The sequence below is a fragment of the Beauveria bassiana genome (assembly GCF_000280675.1).
Source record: "Beauveria bassiana ARSEF 2860 unplaced genomic scaffold BBA_S00005, whole genome shotgun sequence".
NCBI classification, from domain to species: Eukaryota; Fungi; Ascomycota; class Sordariomycetes; order Hypocreales; family Cordycipitaceae; genus Beauveria; species Beauveria bassiana.
Genome location: NW_007930840.1, coordinates 626,230 through 644,420, shown reverse-complemented (window position 1 = coordinate 644,420; position 18,191 = coordinate 626,230). Strand labels below are relative to the sequence as shown.

General features: G+C 52.9%; 3 protein-coding genes across 3 annotated transcripts; 1 reads left to right on the top strand and 2 right to left on the bottom strand.

Moving 5' to 3' along the window:
• Positions 1-517: 517 nt before the first annotated feature.
• Positions 518-4,801, bottom strand: BBA_02489 (inositol polyphosphate kinase; the record flags this gene model as incomplete). The annotated part of the gene is made up of 1 exon (XM_008597586.1): positions 518-4,801. One exon carries the CDS (start codon positions 4,799-4,801, stop codon positions 518-520), a length of 4,284 nt encoding a protein of 1,427 aa, XP_008595808.1.
• Positions 4,802-9,088: 4,287 nt separating this feature from the next.
• BBA_02488 (protamine P1) lies at positions 9,089-12,193 on the bottom strand (the record flags this gene model as incomplete). The annotated part of the gene is made up of 1 exon (XM_008597585.1): positions 9,089-12,193. The coding sequence occupies one exon, from the start codon at positions 12,191-12,193 to the stop codon at positions 9,089-9,091; it is 3,105 nt and encodes a 1,034-aa protein (XP_008595807.1).
• A 780-nt stretch (positions 12,194-12,973) lies between these two features.
• On the top strand, positions 12,974-18,106 carry BBA_02487 (WD repeat domain-containing protein; the record flags this gene model as incomplete). The annotated part of the gene is made up of 1 exon (XM_008597584.1): positions 12,974-18,106. One exon carries the CDS (start codon positions 12,974-12,976, stop codon positions 18,104-18,106), a length of 5,133 nt encoding a protein of 1,710 aa, XP_008595806.1.
• Positions 18,107-18,191: the final 85 nt, after the last annotated feature.

The window sequence follows — 18,191 nt, the reverse complement described above, 5'->3', positions numbered from 1 at the left end:
TAGCAAACTAATCAATCTATCAGACGCATCGGCACAAACTAGACGCTGACAAGAGGTGACACCCGCATCGACTTCAACAGCGCACTTGATGCAAATTACAAACACCTCATCTTGTAAAAATTCAAATATGCGCCTATAGTCTATGCGAAGTGTGTGGGGGTATTTCTTCCTCTCAATCTTTCCATGCTGGTTTTTCAAATACGGTTTCTGCAGACCCAAAACAGTCGCTTCTTGTCGTGACCGAAAGCAAAGACAAAACAATAACAAAAAGACCCAAACAACTTGCCTACCCATTTTTGACACGTACCAGTCTTTCGTCTCGCAAGTTCTTCTGCCACTGGCAATGCCTGCCAGCGCCCCTCATCTTGTTTCCTTCGTTGTCTGTCAGAATCAACGCCGGCCAAATTCCCTAATTGAATAAGCAAACAAGAAATGCACCATAAAATGAATTAAAAGAAAAGCGCAAGAGCAGCTCACGCTTCTCATTGAAAAGAACAAAAAAGAATGAAATGGCCAGCTAGACGCTAACCATGCCATTGTCCTCCTCTCGGTGCAGCGCTTCCAGGTCCTGCAGCCCCAGGGCGCCGCGACCCAGCGGATCTAGACCGAGCTCGGCGCGCACGTCACGCTGTATCTGCAGGAAATACACCTTGAGGCTGTGCAGGCCCTTGAGAAACCCGCCGTCCGCCTCGCCCGGGTGCTGCGGCGGACACGGCTTGTCGTCAATTTTGTCAAACGGCGTCACGCTGTTGGCGAAATCGGCCACCTTGAAGTCAACCTCCCTGAGATTTCGCTTGCGGCGGCGCGGCGCCTCTTCCGTGTCCGTCGCGGCGTCCGTCGCAGACTCGTAGACAGTCTCGTCGCCCGCGCCGTCCTCAGACATATCGCCGTCGTAAAACATGAGCAGACTGGCCGCGTAGAATCTGTAGCCGCGCAGTCCTTTGACAATGTTTTCCAACTGAGCCAGCTTGCGCAGAATGACAGGAATGTGACGCAGGATGCTCTGCAGATCAACGCCGTTGTAGAGAAACTTTTGCAAGGCGTGTTGAAACTCGGAACCGGCCTTCACCCTGCGGCCAAAGTACTTGTCCTGAAAGTCGTAGCTCTGCGTCTTGTTGTTCCAGACTTGCAGGCCGCAGATGCGCACGCCCAGCTCTTGCGAAGTGGTTGTCCTGCACTTCTCTTGCTGCGATCTCTGCTTCTTGGGTGTAGCCTCTACGCCATATTGACGTGTACCCATCTTCAAGTCCATCATACAAGGACGTTTCATGCCTGCAGTGAGATCCTCCAGTAACAAAAAGTATTCGATGCGGTCGCGATGCGATTTAGCTTCCTTGGGGTTTACCGGTCGCGGAATCTTTTTGAATTCAACGGTTGGGCTGGGAAGTTCTGAGACAGCTGTGGAGCATACTGTAGAGGAAAGCTCGAATTTCATGGGCTTAGGCGTGGATTCAACAATGTCGGATTCAAACATGCCTTGTTCATCACCGTTTTCGTAATGACCGTTGGGTTCGGACGAAGATTTGTCGTTTTCCTTATTCGTCTTGCTGCTGTCGCGATGATAATCGGCGTCGTCTGCCTCCTCAAAATATTTGAGGTCGCCCCTCGACTCACGTACATCCTGCGGCCGTCTGCGAAGACCACCGGCAGAGTATCGTCGCTTCTTCTTGGCAGCGAGAGGATTGTTCTTGAGAATTTCTGGCTCGGGTGCACTAGTGCCCGTAACGTCCTGAACTTCCTGCTCTGGCTCGGGATCAGTAGCAAGGAGCCGCGAAACCGGCTCTCCAAGATCGCTTTTCGTCTCTGTTGGCATCGGTGCCGATGGTGGAGCGACGGCAATCGCTGTTGGTGAGCGTTTCTCCAGCTGGGATTGGCCAAGGTTTGAATCCGAGTTGCTGGGGCGAATCAATCTCTGCAAAGTCGGCCGAGGAATAGAACGCTGATGAGGACGACGGTGCTTCTGGATTTCAATAGGCTCCTTGAGGAAGGCATCGTTGAAAACTTCGTTGCGCAGTCGCTTGTTGATTGTCGTTGCCCCCCAGCTATTGGGTCTGTTATCAAGAAACGGGCGTTGGCTCGTGGTCCATGATGCTTGAGGCGATGTTTTAGTTGCGGAGGTGCTGTTTCTGCGGAAGTAATCTGGGGGCGGCGTTGGTTGCAGTAGACTTCGTGGAAGAATATGTCTGTTGTCGTCAAACGTGACGGTAGGTATTTGCAAGGCCGAACTGGTAATTGACTGGCTAATTACCCTGCCTGAGTTTCCACTACCAGTACCGTTTGAGGTAGCTACCGTTTCAACACCGTGGTTATTGGCCAGCTCATCCGCAGCCGCGGCGTCTTGAAGTTTTTTGCGCTCCGCTGCTGCTTGCTCTTCTTTTTTCGACATGCTCTTGCGCCTTGGCTGCTTCTGAAAAGTCACGTTCAAAACGCCGATGTATCGAGGAAGGAAGGGTAGCAAATCTCTATGATACCTCTCAATAGTTTCGTAAAATTCATTTTCTCGATTATTCAGCTGCTTGCACACGGCGCGACGAGAGAACCTCCATATCGTGGTATGGCCGCCCACCTGGTGCTTGTAGGGAATGAGCTCGATGGCCTCGAGCGGCTCGCGGCTATGAGAATGCGTATGTTCGTGATTTTGATCCTCATACGGTTTTAGGATGCGAGCAGATTTACCAGTGGATTTGGCCGTCTTGGTTTCAATGTCGACTTCGACGGGCTGAGCTTCGGGCTGGGCAGCTTCTTGCTCAATCCGTCGCGTCGCCAAATTATCTCGTGACCGACGGTGCGACACTTCGTAAGGCTTGGCATCGTCTTGTCTTCTTTTGGGCTCTGGCTCGTCTGCCTTAACAAGCCAAGGGTGGGACTGATTATGTGACAGTGCACGGGGGCGCTGGGAATGCTCGGAACTGGAGCTCTCAACTTCGTCCCTAGGATCGTCGCTCAGCTCATGGTGCGGAACAAAGACTGCAGAGGATATTTTCTCCTCGCTTGACTCGTCTGCATCGCCGTCGCCACTGTCACACGAATCTCGGCCTTTGGGGGTATTCGGCGAAGGCAGCTGATCAAGTGCGCCAGCGGGCTCCGGCACCGGCCCCACATCAAGTGGCGGCACAAAACTGGCCTTGGTCTGTGTGTCGTCGGAGGCTCGCACAAGAGGTGTCTCATCGCCAGCGACGTCGTCCTGCTCAGTAGTGGGATGATTAATCGGTTCAAAGTCGTGCGTAGTTTCGTTTCGCGGCCGGGTGTCCATTTTCTGTAGTTGTGTTTGCTGCGGGAGCGGCTCGTCATCGGCCGTGGCCACATCAGAGACGCTGGACGAGTCGAAGACGGGCTGTTCAGTTTCTTCCGTGGTCGAGGTCAGCTTCTCGCGAGCGGCTTTTGTGTCTTTACGACGGGGCTTCTCTTCATCTGGCAGGGCCTCTTTGAAGAAGCGCAAGCTGTAACTGGCTTTGCGACTACGGGCATTGGGTTCAACGCCAGCCATGGCCTCAGCAACGGATTTTTCAACGAGGCCATTCTCCTCGCTACCCTCGCTCGCAACAATGGACCAGATCTTTTCCGTTTTGTCCGGCGCATTCACATGGCGGTGGTCGAGAGCGTAGTGGCGGCCCTGCTGTCGTAGGTCGGAGGCGGTGACGGCGTCTCGCAGTTTCGAGGGTGATGTAGTGGTACGGTCAAAGTAGTAGGCCGAGGTGGCGGCAGTCACGTCATCGGGGCTCGTAGAGTAGGAAAAGGGATGGTCAGAAGGCAGCTCAAAAGTCTTGCGGTCAATGTCGAGGGAGGAGGATGCGCGGCCGCGGGTTCGGTCGAGAAATTCTCTGTGTTCCATGAGCGAGTCGCGAATGTGTGCGATTGTCTGGTCTGTAAAAGAAGCGGTGCCAGGCAGGGTATCGCGGCCGGTGAGTGGCATGGCCATGGAGGGTGCAGCAGGAGACGCCATCGCAGATGTTTTCTCTTTGTTGTCGGGTGGTGTTATGGAGCTCGCGGAGTGGCCATGCTGCGCGGGCTTGTCGCCGTCTGACTGCTGAGAGGTCTGCTCCGGCACAGTGTTGGCAGTTCTGGAACTGTTTCTGCTGTCGGTGCAAGTTTGCTGCCCGGGCTGCTGTGTCGTCGTGTGTCGTTGTTTGTCTGCACTATCGTTGTGCGGTGCCGCAGGCTTGGAGGGTATGCCACGGGCAGTTGCGAGAGCTTGTGAGAGCAACGAGGGGGCGGCAGACGAACGTTGGAGTGAATTTGAAGTAGAGCCGGAGTTGGCAGCGGGTTCGGACACGGGAATGAGGCGGGCAGGCCGGCACTTTATATCAGCAGCGTCGGCAGGTGTGCCTGGTTGGGCTGGGGCGATGTTGCGAAGCGGTGTCGCAGCAGACAGGGGTAAGGGGTGTGAACCTGGCAGAGATTGGGTGGCAGAAAGGGTATAAGGACTGGTAGGTTTGGTAGAAGTAGCCCCAGCATGAACAGAAGGAGGCGTGAGGGTAGAAGCAGGCGTCGATGTAGGGCTCTGAATCGGGAGGTGCTGTAGATGCGGCTGGACCTGAGGTGGTTGAGGGTCGGGGGGGTCGTGGGCGCAAGCTTGGTCGGCAGCAACGTCTATGTTTGACCGTGCATGTGGCAGAGGGTGCGGCAGAAGTATTCGATCGGGGCTGGGGGCGAGGGTAGGTGGTACTGGTGCTGTTTCTGCTGTTTCTGGTAATGCTACCAGGTTGTGGCGGCGGTGGTGGTGGTGGTCATGGTCATAGTCGTCGTTGCTTACTGGGGCGAGTGGTGCGCCAATGTGCGACGGGAGACTCGGGCTCGACATGGAGAGAACATTTGGGCGCAGCAGGGCGACGGTCGATTAGGCGTGGGTGGGATGATTCGTGGCAGATTTGAGTGTGGGTGAGGATGGGTGAGGAAGGGTGTCTGTGTGTGCGTGTGAGGTTTTGGCAGTTGACCGGGCCCGGAGGATGTTTAGGTGGGAAACGTGGGAAATACGGCGGAGGGGTGGGGGAAGAAAAGATCGGGAGCAAAAAGACTATCCGGCCTAGCTAGGGGGGGGGGGGGGGGGTTTCAAACTCTGGAAGTACGAGACTTCATTGGCCGATATACCAGTAGCTTGGTTGGGTTTAGTTTGTTGTTAACGTTATCTTGTTTGAAGTTTTAAATAATCTTTGCTTTTGGGGGAAATAGAAATGATGAACTGGAAACTGCCCAATTGATGGCAGAAGCCAAGACCGAGAAGAGGGAGGGGAATCGAGGTTGAAGGTAAACCGAAATATAAAAGAGAATATAAAAGAAGGAAAGAGAATTCAGTAGGAATTCAAAGAGAAAAAAAATCAAGTGCGGTACCGCGTTACAGGGCGTACCACTCACTGTGTGACTGGGCAGTGGGCAGTGGGCAGTGGGCAGTGCAGTGTATTTTATGTGCTAAACATTCTTGGCTTTGGCGTCATTATTTACAGGCCATCACACCATCACAGGTCATCACATCAATCACAACCATCACAACCATCATAGCCCACCACGTGCCATTCCAGGGACGCATTATCCAACCTTTTGGGAACATGGCATTCAAAAACTGCCTTGCACCTGCCTCATGCCTCCCTTAATACGGAGACTGAGTCAACAATCAAGACTTTCTTTGTCTGACTCTCATCAGCACTCTGTTTGTCTGACTGACTTGGCACAGCCTATGATTGTCGCCGCACCCAAAGCATGGCACAGCCCTGTGACGCCGTCCGCACATCATCCATCAATAACTTACCCCAATCCTCGCACTAGTCGTCGACCGACGGGTGCTTATCATCGCTGGTCTTCCATCGGCTCCATCACCAGTTGCAGCGAACAATTTCTTGACAGCCAAGCGTGGACCTCGGGCTCCGGTCCGTCCATTCCCGCCACCGCTCACAAGTTCCTAGCCAGCCATCGCAACGCTCGACCACAAAACGGATATCTTTTCCTGGGGTTTTAGTGGCCGTGGTCCATCTTCCATATCAGTACTCACGATGCCAGCTCGCTGTTGAATACTATTTACGACGCCTTGGCTGCCCCTACTCATCGACGCTGTCCCCAAACCCAATCTAGCGCCATACAACCAAGACAAACAGCAAGCTTTGTCCGGCCTTATTCTTATTTCCTATTAAACTCGTTACATTGTTGACCGTTGACTAGGTAGGTGACTGACTAGGCGCAGCACCTCGCGACGTGTCCTGACACACGGCATTCCCACGTGCAAAAGCCTATCCTGAATCCTCACCGACGGCCTGAATACTCCATACCAGTATCCATGAGCAGCACACGTCGCTGCGCTAGTCGTTTCCGGGTGCCCGGCTCAGGGGCCGTCTGTGTAGGTAGTCAATTAGAAGCCAAAGCTCAGCATGCTCCCAGCCTCCTACTTCGTAATGACTCCTTAGTACCGACGACAATACCGCGATGCACAGCCTCTTCCCCCGGCAGATTAGGAGCCGCGCCGCGCTATGGTACCAAAACCCCTGTTGTTTAGGAGAAGCATCCTCTTTCCTTGCTCGCTTGCTTGCCATATGGCATGCAGTTATACTCTCTTCTTCTTCTTCTTCTTCTTCTTCTTCTTCAGTCATGGCCCTTTGCTCCCTCGTCGAGCTGTCATTGCCGCCCCGACGCGGATGCCGTGGCTTCCCTAACGCACCGACACCGCCAATGCCACCCTTGCTTTATTTCCAACAACTGACACGGCGAAAAAAGGCCAATGACAACACGCCATGCAGCCATGCAGCCAGCCATGCAGACTCTTCCCAGTCCGGAAACTCACCTCTCTACAACACTGTTGCCCTCCACCAATTACGCTGTCACTACACGGTGCACACTGGTCCATGCCCATTCCGAATACTCACTATTCAGTGCTGTCAGTTGTGCTTCAGTGCACACCATGACGGCATCCAGCTTGCCAGTCCTTCTCATATGGAATGTCGATTCAGAGTTGAATGATAGTTAGTTGAATCAGCGCATCCTGTTCTTTGCACGTGCCGTCCGCCGCCCGTCATCTACTTGCTGATGCCAAATTCCCCCACGCCTTGGCTAGCGCTGATCTCCAGGCATGGACGTCTGAGTCCTTCTAGCGCCGAACAACAAAGAAGCAAAACTCATTTATACAGTACCTTGCTATAATGTGTGCGCAATTCCAGGGTCCAGCGACGAATGTTAACGCAAATGGCAAAAACGTGGTCTGAGAGCACTCTCAGGCCATCAATGCTCTTCCGGACGCCACGGAGGCGCTGTCAAGTGCCAGAACTTTCATCTTGAAACTCGCCCTGACCAATCTTTTGAGTATCGATGTCCTGTCAGTCGCTCGCACCAAAGTCTCATGGACGTGACTCAAGGAAAGACATGAATGGTACAGATAATCCCTAGCTGCACGCATGATGTTGACTGCAGCAATGTCCCAACAATGTCCCGGGCAGCATGTCACATGGCACACTTCTTGTTCCGCCATTGGTGCTTTCCATTTTTTGGGCTCACAGACAAACAGAAGCTGGCCGCCACGTACAAATCCATCTCAGCTCTCTTCTATACATATTGGCTTAGACACCGCCCATGGCTTGCTTGCCTACCCAACCCCTGTCTCTGTGCTGTTTCACGCAAAAGTTAGCAATCCACGTAGGCTTGAGTGCATGCATAGATGTGCCACACTCAAATTACTCGGCGCAACGTAGTAGACTTGTATTATCGTCGGACGCTTTCACATCCAGCAAAAAGCCTGGCCCCGAAGAGGTCGGTTGGAGTTTGTTTGCGCACAGCAGCGGCAGAGTTGGATGGTGCATGCGCTTCGGGACTATACGCTTGCGGCCGCCGCCCATATCTCATCATGCAGTTAGGATGAGGGCATTTGTACGGTACTTCGTTTAATAACGTTCCGGCACACTACAACCCCCCTTTGCATCACAGTCCGACCTTTGGCAACATCTGCAAGCTATAGTGATACTCCTAGTAGGTACATATCATACGTACCAGTGATGACTGCGCTGTTTCGGTATAATACTACATACTGTGATGTTATTTACCAACCTCTGTTTGCTTCTATTTACAAGTAAGCACTTACTAATATATACACCGCAGAGCTGGAAGGGGGGCGTGTGTATGACTTTTGACGCAAGGCTTTCCTATTCCGGCGCAAGAAGAACTTCAGGCAAGCGCAGCCTGATCCTCAGAGGAGCTTTAAAAAACCCATTTTGATCTCGACTTACGAATGAAAAAAAGAAAAAAAAGAAGAAGAAAACTCTTTCACTACTGAGTATGCATGGACCTGACTCCCCACGTTGAGACGCCCGGCCAGACAATTGGACCATCCGGGTCGGTGGAGCCAACTTTGTCTTGCTCTGCCGGCCCCACACGCCCGTCACCAGCGCGGGAAGCCCGTCTTCTTGGCGTCTGCTACGTAGCTGATATTATGAGTCCTTGTTCGAGAATGACAAGTTGTCTTTTTTTTTGGTTTTTATAGAATTGTGTACTGCTTTGGTCATGTGTAGGCTCAATTCTCGCAAACTAGCTTGAAAACTCATGGTTTTTGCTTTTCTGACTGAACACGCTTGATCGTTGCGAGGGCACGGCGGTGCCAGGCTGACGACGATGCGCCACAGCACCCGGTGGGGGGGGAAGGGCATCAACGGTGAGTTACCCTGTACCATAATTTATTCGATGCTGGAAACCGCGCAATGGGCGCTTGAAACGGCATCCTGCATAGTCTTGGCAGTGAGTTGATGAGTCTGCAGCAATGAAAATTTCGCCGTCCATTGTTGAGCGGCCCTGCCCGAGTGTTGGACGCCAGAAATCTGAGCATACAAGTCACGACGACGACGGCTTGCTGCAGGGGCTGCCAACACACAACCCAACATATGACATGGGCCTCCTCATGGTGAGATGCGCGGATGATAGATTAAACGTAGAATTCATCTCTTGTTACACCCGAGGAACGGACAAAGAAACATGATGATGCGATTTATTACTTGAAGATTTACACATGAAAGAAATGCAAGTCAAATGGTATCTAAAGTAAACAATATTCAGGACAAAATCGGGCTATCCATAAACGCCAGCTGATGATTGATACTTCTCCTCAAAGCCATACATTTTGCGACTACGTGCCCGACGTCGCCGCCTCGGCCTGCAGCTTTTTCGCTGCGCTGAGCTCCGCGTCCACGTCCCATGCTTGCCAAAAGTCGCCCATCTCGCGCACCATATCTTCTACCATGTCCATCGGCTCGACCGACAAGGACGCCTCGCGCGGTCTGTCCCGATTCTCAGCCTCATCACTCTTATCCGCCGCTGCTGTCACATCCTCCATCGCCACGTCAGCAGTGTTCTTAGCCGTGAGGTTCGCGTTTTGACTACTGATGATGGTGTGTAAGCTGCTGTCGACGATGACACGGTCTGTATCCGCAGTGACGTGAAAACGGTGTCGCAGTCCGTCGGTGCGCTTGACGACAGAAGAAAAGTGCTTTGCAAACTTTTCGTTGGAGGCCGTCGGCAGCTCCGCCAGCGGTGTCCGAGGAGGCGGCGAGGACGGCACATTACGGTCGGTCTGCCGCCCATCCGCTTTCTCACTCGGAGTCGTTGCCTCTGCTTCGAAATCGCCTGGAAGAAGCCACGAGACCACCTTGCTCGTGCGCCGAGCTGAGCCCGCGTTTCGCGACACCAATATGCCTGTGAGGCTCGGGTGACGAAGCCTGGATCCTGGAAGCCGGCGGCGCTTCGCAACACGGAGACGCTCCGGGGACGGTGTCGAAAAGGCGGCAAATGGCTTGAAGGCGAAGCGAGGCTCCGAGTTGCTTGCACTTCTAGAAGGGGATGGAGTTCGTGGCGGCGTAGTAGGATTTGCAGCCGGAGGAGCCACCTCATATGCTGCCGCGGATGGTACCGGGGTTGCTTGCCGACCAGGTGAGTGTGGCTCCTCCGGCGGACCTGCAATAGACACGCCCTCGGCCGTCTCATACTCGAATGGTTCGTTGCGCGATACTACCATTTCCTGTTCCACCTCGGCCGAGTGCTGTGGACATGCGGGAAGTGCATCACCTTCAGCGCCACGAATTTGAGACGTCAGTAGCTTTTCCGACATCGGAGCACTGTCCTGATCGGCAAACAGCTGTCGACAATTCTCATTATTTTCTTCAGCAGACACTTCGTCGGCGTTTAAAGTCGTTACGGGCTCGCCTACCCTAGGATCACACTCAACTGTCGTTGATATAACTTCGTGCTCCGCGGGAACATCCTCGACGCTTGGCAGAACATGCTCTTCCATACTGGGCAGAGAAACGGGCTCTTGTGTCGCACACTGTGCAGGAGCGGAGGCGAGATGCGTACGCTGGGCCCATGGAATTGAAGGGACAAGGCTTCGCAATATTGCCTTGAAAGAAAATTCTGATGTCTCCCGTTTGATTCGGGGAGACGGTGGTACAGCAGTCTTAGCCGCTGACAGGGTTGATGTCTCCGCAGTGACACGAGGCCTGCACTCTACGTGCTTCTTTGGTGTGATAGTGACGACAGCGGAAACCCGATCAATTGGGTTGGGCGCAACTTCGGGTTCGGCGGCGTCTGGCCGAGGTGCTGAGCTAGCCTCTGCGTCCGAGAAGCCATGCCACTCTCGGCTACTCGAAGGATCATCTTCGTCTTCAGTGGCTGCACAAGGTACGGCCAGTTCAAGAGCCTCACCAGCTTCGTTAGACTGGGCAGACCCTCCTTTCTCTAAAACAGTATCAAGCGAACAACTTTTTTCCACCTCTGCGCTATCATCAGCTTCGGTATGCTGTCCGACTTGAGCATCGCTAGTCGTATCCAAGGCTTCGTATTCGCCTTCATCCGCCATCTCTGTGTCTGCATGCGCCGGAATCTTGAATGGGTCTTTGTCCATCTCGCAAAGTGCATTTGAAGCCTCTTCCACTAATTCATCCTCATCTGTTAGTTCTGGGGAGTTTGACAGCTCGGTGAGGTCCGAATCTGACGAGGCGTCCTTTTCGATGTTGGAATCATCATCAAATGCTGATGGTTCGCGTTGGACTTTTCGCAATGCGGCGCCGCCTGTGCACTGCATATTTTGACTCGTTTCGTCTTCTTCACTTTCAGACGCATCCGAGCGCGGATCTAGGGCGATATCAAAGACAAATTCTTCGTCATCTGGTCCTTGATATGGCTTGCTCCCGCTGTCGATACTGGCCATGTAATGATTGGCTGCTGTCTTCGAAGGGCTGACATGTGTAAGTTCGGATGCTTCGTTGGGTAAAAGATGGGCTCTCGCTTTGATATTGAGAGGTGAAGACTGTGTAGCAGGCTTTTCTTGCTTGACGTTTCGTAGAGATACTGGGGATGATAGTGTTGCAGCGGCCTGTTGCTCTAAACTCAATTTGTCGCTGGGCTCGCTATTGATCGGGGCTGTAGCCCTCATAGTAATCCTGGAGTTTGAGAACGGCTTGGGTGGCGAAATTAGTTGTGTGGTAGGATTTATTGCAGGGAGTTTCGTGCTTGGATGCAGTCGCATATTCGGTCCAAGGCCTGGCAGTTCACCGCTTTGTATCGGTAGATCTGGTAAAGTAGGCGTGCATGTCTCGGATATTTTCGATGTATCATCCTTCGCATGTTCAATTTTGCTTCTCTTATCGGAAACCGTCTTCAGCCAATTATGGCTTGCCTTGCGTTTGGGAGGATGAACGTCGGTGACCGATGGCGTCGATTCTTGCACGGCGGGTTCCAATGCTGGAATACTGTGGCGCCATGCTTGAACTGTTTGTAGCTCTTCATTCTCAAGATATGGATGGGGCTCCGATAGCAAGGATGCCGTCTTGAGGCTTTGCGGACTAGGCAGATGACACTCTGATCCGTCGAATCTCCCTTCCGTACCAAGATGGTTAATATGGCGTTTTCTACTCTTGATAGAACTAGATCCCTTCGCAGCGCGTGCTATTTGAAGATCTGGTTGTCGGGCAATTCGGGTCTGGGACTTGCTGGCCCAAGGATTCTTCCAGCCTTGGCTGCTTTCAAAAGGTCCCGTCAGCGATGCCGAGAATAGCCTTGGTGCAGACCCCGCGAGAAAGCGTTGCCCGGCAAGTTCATATCGACGTTTCCTCTCGCGAGAGTTTTCGTATTGGTCGTCATCAGACCCAGAGTAATAGACATCCTCCTCGGGGCATTTGGACTCGCAATAGATGGTGTCGACAAACGGCCAGTTTGATCGAGAGGTTCGGGGCGACATGGCGACGTGCAAGATACTTGCCCAGAGAGAAACATGTGGAATATTATTTTGCGAGACAGGTAGCTTTCGTGGAAAATCGATGAGGGGCTGGATCTCTAAGCTACTTACAGCCTGTGACCTAAGTTCAGGATTGTCCGGACAAGTTCACGAAAGCCATCCCATAGACGCGTGTCGCGTCTCCACGTGACGGCGCGTAAAGTGGCACTTCGCGTTTGCTTGACGCTGGTGCGGATCTCGACAGCATTGATTAAAAATTCTGTGAGACGAAATATAAGACCCTCTATGTAATTCTGTATCATTCTTGAGCTCAATTTACTTTCAAACAGCATCGTGTTGCTCATGATGCTGCATGTCAAGTTCCTGGAGGAGGTTGGCACATGTGCACGTGAGGCGTGAAAAGTTGGCACGGCAACCACACTTACTTGATCTGGACTGCTCGTTTGTTTACCCGAGCAGGGACATAACCACGCGCAGCCGCAAACGAATCGCGCGCCATTGGCACTGGATGCACTAATTACCTGACAAAAACGCCGTTGTAGCCAAGTCGAACTTATCTGTCATTTCTTTGGACTAGTGCTTTCCTATCACGCTCTTTTTCGCATGGATATATCGTTTGAGCACGTTCATCCTGCTCGCCCTCACCCTGCGACATACTTGCCATACGATCCTCAACCCCACCAGAATATCTCAAGCGACAACAGTCCCCGGATGACAATGTCATACTAGCCGGAGCGACATCCCCAGCTCGATCTTACCCTCTACGCACATATCCCGGCAGCGATGGCCCATGCATGGCTGGACTCCCTCTCCGAGGATTGGGTTTCTGAACCTCGCTCAGATGCTTCAGAAGCACAGCTCCCGCCACTGAAACACCATGCTGATGCCACACCAAGCAAAATTCCTCGCCGTGCCGGCGCGAACCCTGTCTACTCTCCAATTACCGGCAACAGCAGCCAAATACTCAATGAAAGAACAGCTAACGAAAGAAATATATCACACAACAAGCTCCCGTCAAGATTATCGCGAGAGCTCAAGCCGGACTCCAAAGACTCGCGCTCCGTTTCTGCTGCGACATGCGGCTCTGTCGTGCACAAAATCGCGGATTCGAATGTTGTAAATGAAGGAACCCCAGACTGGAAACGCCGCCTGATCAACGGCGAGGTGCCGTACGGCGAGCAGCGCGACTTGTTTTGCTCCGCCGGCACTGGCCTCCAGGACATGTTTAAGCCGCCACAGGCAGAACTTGCTGATACTCAGGACGATCCAAATAGCCTTGACCGAACAATGCCTTCTAGTCCGCCGCTATACCAATACGAGCCAGATGAAGATATTGATCGCCTGCTAGAACTTACCGAGGTGGACGAGCACGAATTTCCAGAACAAGTGACGCCTAGTCCGAGCCCAAGACGAGGAACACGCAGCACTCATTTTCGACCAACCTCAACCGGCAATAGCTTCCTCTCATCACTACCGGCAGAAAATTATGTCGACGAATCTCCCCTACAGCACGTCGGCAGCATCGCTCGCAATAAGGTACAGCTCGATGCGCCGCGGCCTGCGCAAGGGTCTCTTCGTCAAGTGAGCGGTCTTACCGATATCCATAACGAAAATTTCAGCCCTATTGTTATCGGCCGGCAGAACGAAGAGGATGGGCAAGTCAAATTCGGCGCTATGGATTTACCTATCGGTGAACTGCACTTGAAGCTGGAGCGTGTAAAAAAGAGTCAAGCTAGTGATGCCGAAGATGAGTCGCTATATCCGGGCGCACCGGTGGAGAGAGCTTCCGAGATTGACGCGCTTGATCACTTTGCCCGTAATGCGGGTCAAGTCAACTTGCGACGTGGCGGCCGCTCGGGAGATGGCTCTTTCTATACCAAAGCGCTGAGCTCTGACCTTGGCGTCGACACCTCGGAGATGCTGCCAGAAGAATCATTACAAGCCAGCACGCCAAAGGAGTATCCTACTATCCGAACGGAGCTGCCTTCACGGGTTGCTTCTCAGTCAGCGGGAAGCCCACCACTGCCCCGAGCACCCTTTCCCAGCCCAGACAAACGCAGAATAAATCCAAGCGGGAGCCCGCTGAAGCTTTTCGGGCCTTACGACACATTTACGAACCAAACTCTATTGCGGCGAATCAGTCAGTTTGAGGATGTCGGTTCCGGGGACTCGTCGGGCCAGGGCACGGGTCTAGCTAACCCTGAAAAGACTGACCCCATGGACGAGAGCCGACGATCAGTGAGCTATTTCGGTGGCGGTCAATTAGACCATTACGAATTCACAGCAGACATGTCTGAGGCATATGATATCTTTGATGGCACGGACAAGGAGAATGTATCGCCAGAGGCGCATATGATTCCTACGGGATCTCGCCGCCACGTGTCTTTTGCGAATGCATCTAAGCTGCTCGTTACACGGCGGCGAGAGCGATCTGGCGCGTCGACCGATGTAGTGATGGAAGCGCAGCGACTAACCGTTGCCAAGGATGCGCCTGAAGGATGCGGGGAACGCGATCATGAGGCGTCCGATGCCAAGCGTGCGATGAACTCTCCTGTCAAAGACCCCACACCGAAGAGACGGCGAACTTTGCGACGCTCCGACGCCACTCATGGCCGACAAGAGCAGCTTTCCCAAGTAGACACTGCTCACCAACAAATGCAGAATGTCTTGGGCAAGAAGCGCAAGGACGCCCGTCCTGGTCAATTTCAAATCGCAGAACCAGATGTACTAGCCGGGAGAAAGATTCTGAAGCCTTGCTCTCCTACTTCGAGCCGAACATCGTCGCAAGAATTTGATGACTCTCTGAACAAGGCGAATCAGACTGGCGTTGCCCCCACCGCGACGGAGCGAAAGCCATCCATCAAGACGCAAGATTTTGTTGATCAAGCAGCGCAAATTATGGCCATGATTCGGAGTCAGGTGAAGCCGACTGGACTGGCAAGTTTGGAAGAGTCAAAGGAAGAGCATCACACTGGTGGAGATGTTGAAACAGAGACAGCAGGGTCGCAACCAGACTCCACATACGAACCCCTGTCTCGACCCCCGAGTCGCGAAGGCAAGCAATCGCCAAATTACCAAGAACGGTCAATTGATCCGGAATTGGATGCACGATTGAAGCAGTACAAGGAGATGAGCGACATGGGTGATCTTGCAACATCGTCGATCCGGTCTACCCGCATGGCGCAAGATACCCTCCAAGAGGCTCAGTTTCAGAGGCAGATTCAGCAGACGACTTTCGGGCGTGTTACAGCTCCAACGGCGGCGACTACTGATATTGTGAGCGATCTTGCTAATGTGCGAATCTCTGGTCCGTTTCTGGATTCTTCGCCGCCCGCCAGCCCAAGTCGGGGCTATCCTTCGAACTCATCCACTCGCTCTGCAAATACTATGCCTACGACATCTTCAACCAACTCTGAATCTAGAAGAACAATCATGCCCGAAAGTGTTTCACATCTTATTCCTGATCGGGTGGGTAGCATGTATCTCGACAAATCTCAAAATATTTGGATCAAGAAGAAGGAAGCAAATCCCGACGCTCAGAATAGCGTCGCAACAATCGACGACAGTGAAGATGACCCGTTTGCTAGCATCCCTGATCTCACTGTCGATATGACACAAGAACTGCGGAACTTGAGACGAGTTATGGAACTCGGACAAACTGCAGGCGGAGCCCCCCAGTCCTCTCCTGCCCTCAAGCAGGCCGGCTTTATTCCACCCTCGCTCGATCAAGATGGAGAGAAGGCGAAAGAGCTGCCCCAATTAGGCAATCGAGAGGCTCAAGAAGCCTATGGCTCTCAAAACGCAACGACAAAGCGAAGAAACATGACCATTTCGTTTTCGTCGCCGATTGCGTCAATTATTCAGGAAGCCATTGCAACGGGTGCCGATTACTCTGATGAGCAGGCGATACCCAACACTATCGACTACGACAAAAGCCCAGACCAATCACCACCAGAGAGCTTGGCTCGTCAACCAGCTTTGCGGCAAAAGGACACCAAGTCTAGGCCGCCAACAATGAGATATGCTTCACAACAAGGACCGGAATTCATTCGTCGCCCAATTTCACCCATCAATGAGCAAGACGAAGATAGTACAGTCGAGCTGCTGGCCAATGATGCAAACCAGGTTAGCTTTGTCGGCGAGCAGGGTGTCATGAATTACGGGGGAAACGAGAGCCGACAAGCATCACTCAGCGTCATCATCAGCCGAACACCGGGAAGTAAGAGCCTGGCCGTTACTGGCGACGACAGTGCAATCATCGGACAGCATATTGGGCACATGTCTTTGAGTCCACTTTCCGACTTCAACGTTCATCAAGGAGATCAGTCGTTTGGCTTCGAAGTTAGCTACGTGTTAGGCAATCGACACCTGTCAACTGGCGATGGCTCCAAGAAGGTCATGTCACTGACACTGCGGGAGCTCGTGGAAAGACTAAGCGAAGTTGAGCCATGCGAGCCGTACTGGCAGGATATTGAGGAGCTCGACTTGAGCGAGAAGCGACTTTCAAGCTTGCACATGCTGGAAGAGTTTTGCGGTAAGGTGGTGACTCTTGATGCATCGCAGAATGCGCTTGGCCATCTGGAAGGAGTGCCCTCTAGCGTGCGGCAGCTCAAGGTATCGCAGAACATGCTGACGGAGCTGACTTCGTGGAATCACCTGGTTAACCTGCAGTATGTTGACATTTCTGGCAACGAGGTCAGAAGTCTATCTGCACTGAGAAACCTGGTGCACCTGCGAAGCGTCAAAGCGGATAACAATAAGCTCGCCAGTTTGGATGGGCTGGCTTCGCACGAAGGACTGCTTTCGCTGCGAGCACGAGACAATTTCATTGAGGAACTCGATTTTGAGGACAGCACCTTTAGCAGGCTAACGGAGCTAGACCTCGCGGGCAACACTATCGAGATTGTTTGCAACATGCATCTTGCGCCATGCCTATCGAAGCTGAAGCTGTCCAACAACAGAATCCGGACATTCGAAGCAAGCAAATCATGCAAAACGATTCGTCATCTAGATGTCAGCCAGAACAAGCTGGAGCATCTGGATGTTACTGGGCTACCGAATCTTCACACCTTGCTTGCTGATGGCAACCATCTGTCAACTGTGACTGGGTTGGAGCGGACTAAACGACTTGACAGCCTTTCTCTGCGGGAGCAGCGAGGTCAGGAGCCGCTCTCTCTTGGATTCTTGTCGGTAGGATACGAAGTGCGCAAACTATATCTTTCTGGTAATTACCTGGAGTCATTTGAGCCCAGGGTGGATCTGCTGAATCTGCAATTACTTGAGCTTGCCAACTGTGGCCTGACGAGCCTGCCCGATAATGTTGGACAATTAATGCCGAATTTACGATCGCTCAACATCAACTTTAACGCGATTATGAGTGTAAAGCCTCTTCAGTATATTCCGCGGCTGAAGAAGTTGATGATGGCAGGCAACCGTCTTGCAGACTCGACGTCGGTCACACAGCTGCTCACGGACTTTCCTCACTTGTCAAGACTGGACACGAGAGACAACCCCATGACGCTTGGGTTTTACGCACCGTTGCAGGCTCTGGTAAAGGCGAATGGAAACGACACGACAGCGCCGTTTGCGCTGCCGGATGCCGATGAAGAACGAGATGAGTTGTACGCGAGCCGACTGGATGAGCCAACGAAACTGCGGCGGAGGTTGCACCAGGTAGTTTTGGCAGCTAGCTGCAGTCGACTGCGGATGCTGGATGGCCTGCCGTTGCATCGGAAGCGAGCGTTGGCGATGGACGATCTATTGGCGGCACTTGTCAAGGAGGGGCTGGTCGAGGTACCAGAGCAAAACGAAACGAGCGCAAACGACGACGTGGCGCAGGAGAAGAATGAGGCGGACAAGGAGGGATGCGAGGAACGGCAAAGCAGTCGATGGAATGGTGAAGACAGCTTTGCATAGGCGATTGAGCAGCCGGCGGCGCGGAAAAGCTTTGTTAGTACGACTAATGGGAACGACATGAGTGAAAGGAGACGGGGTGCATGTG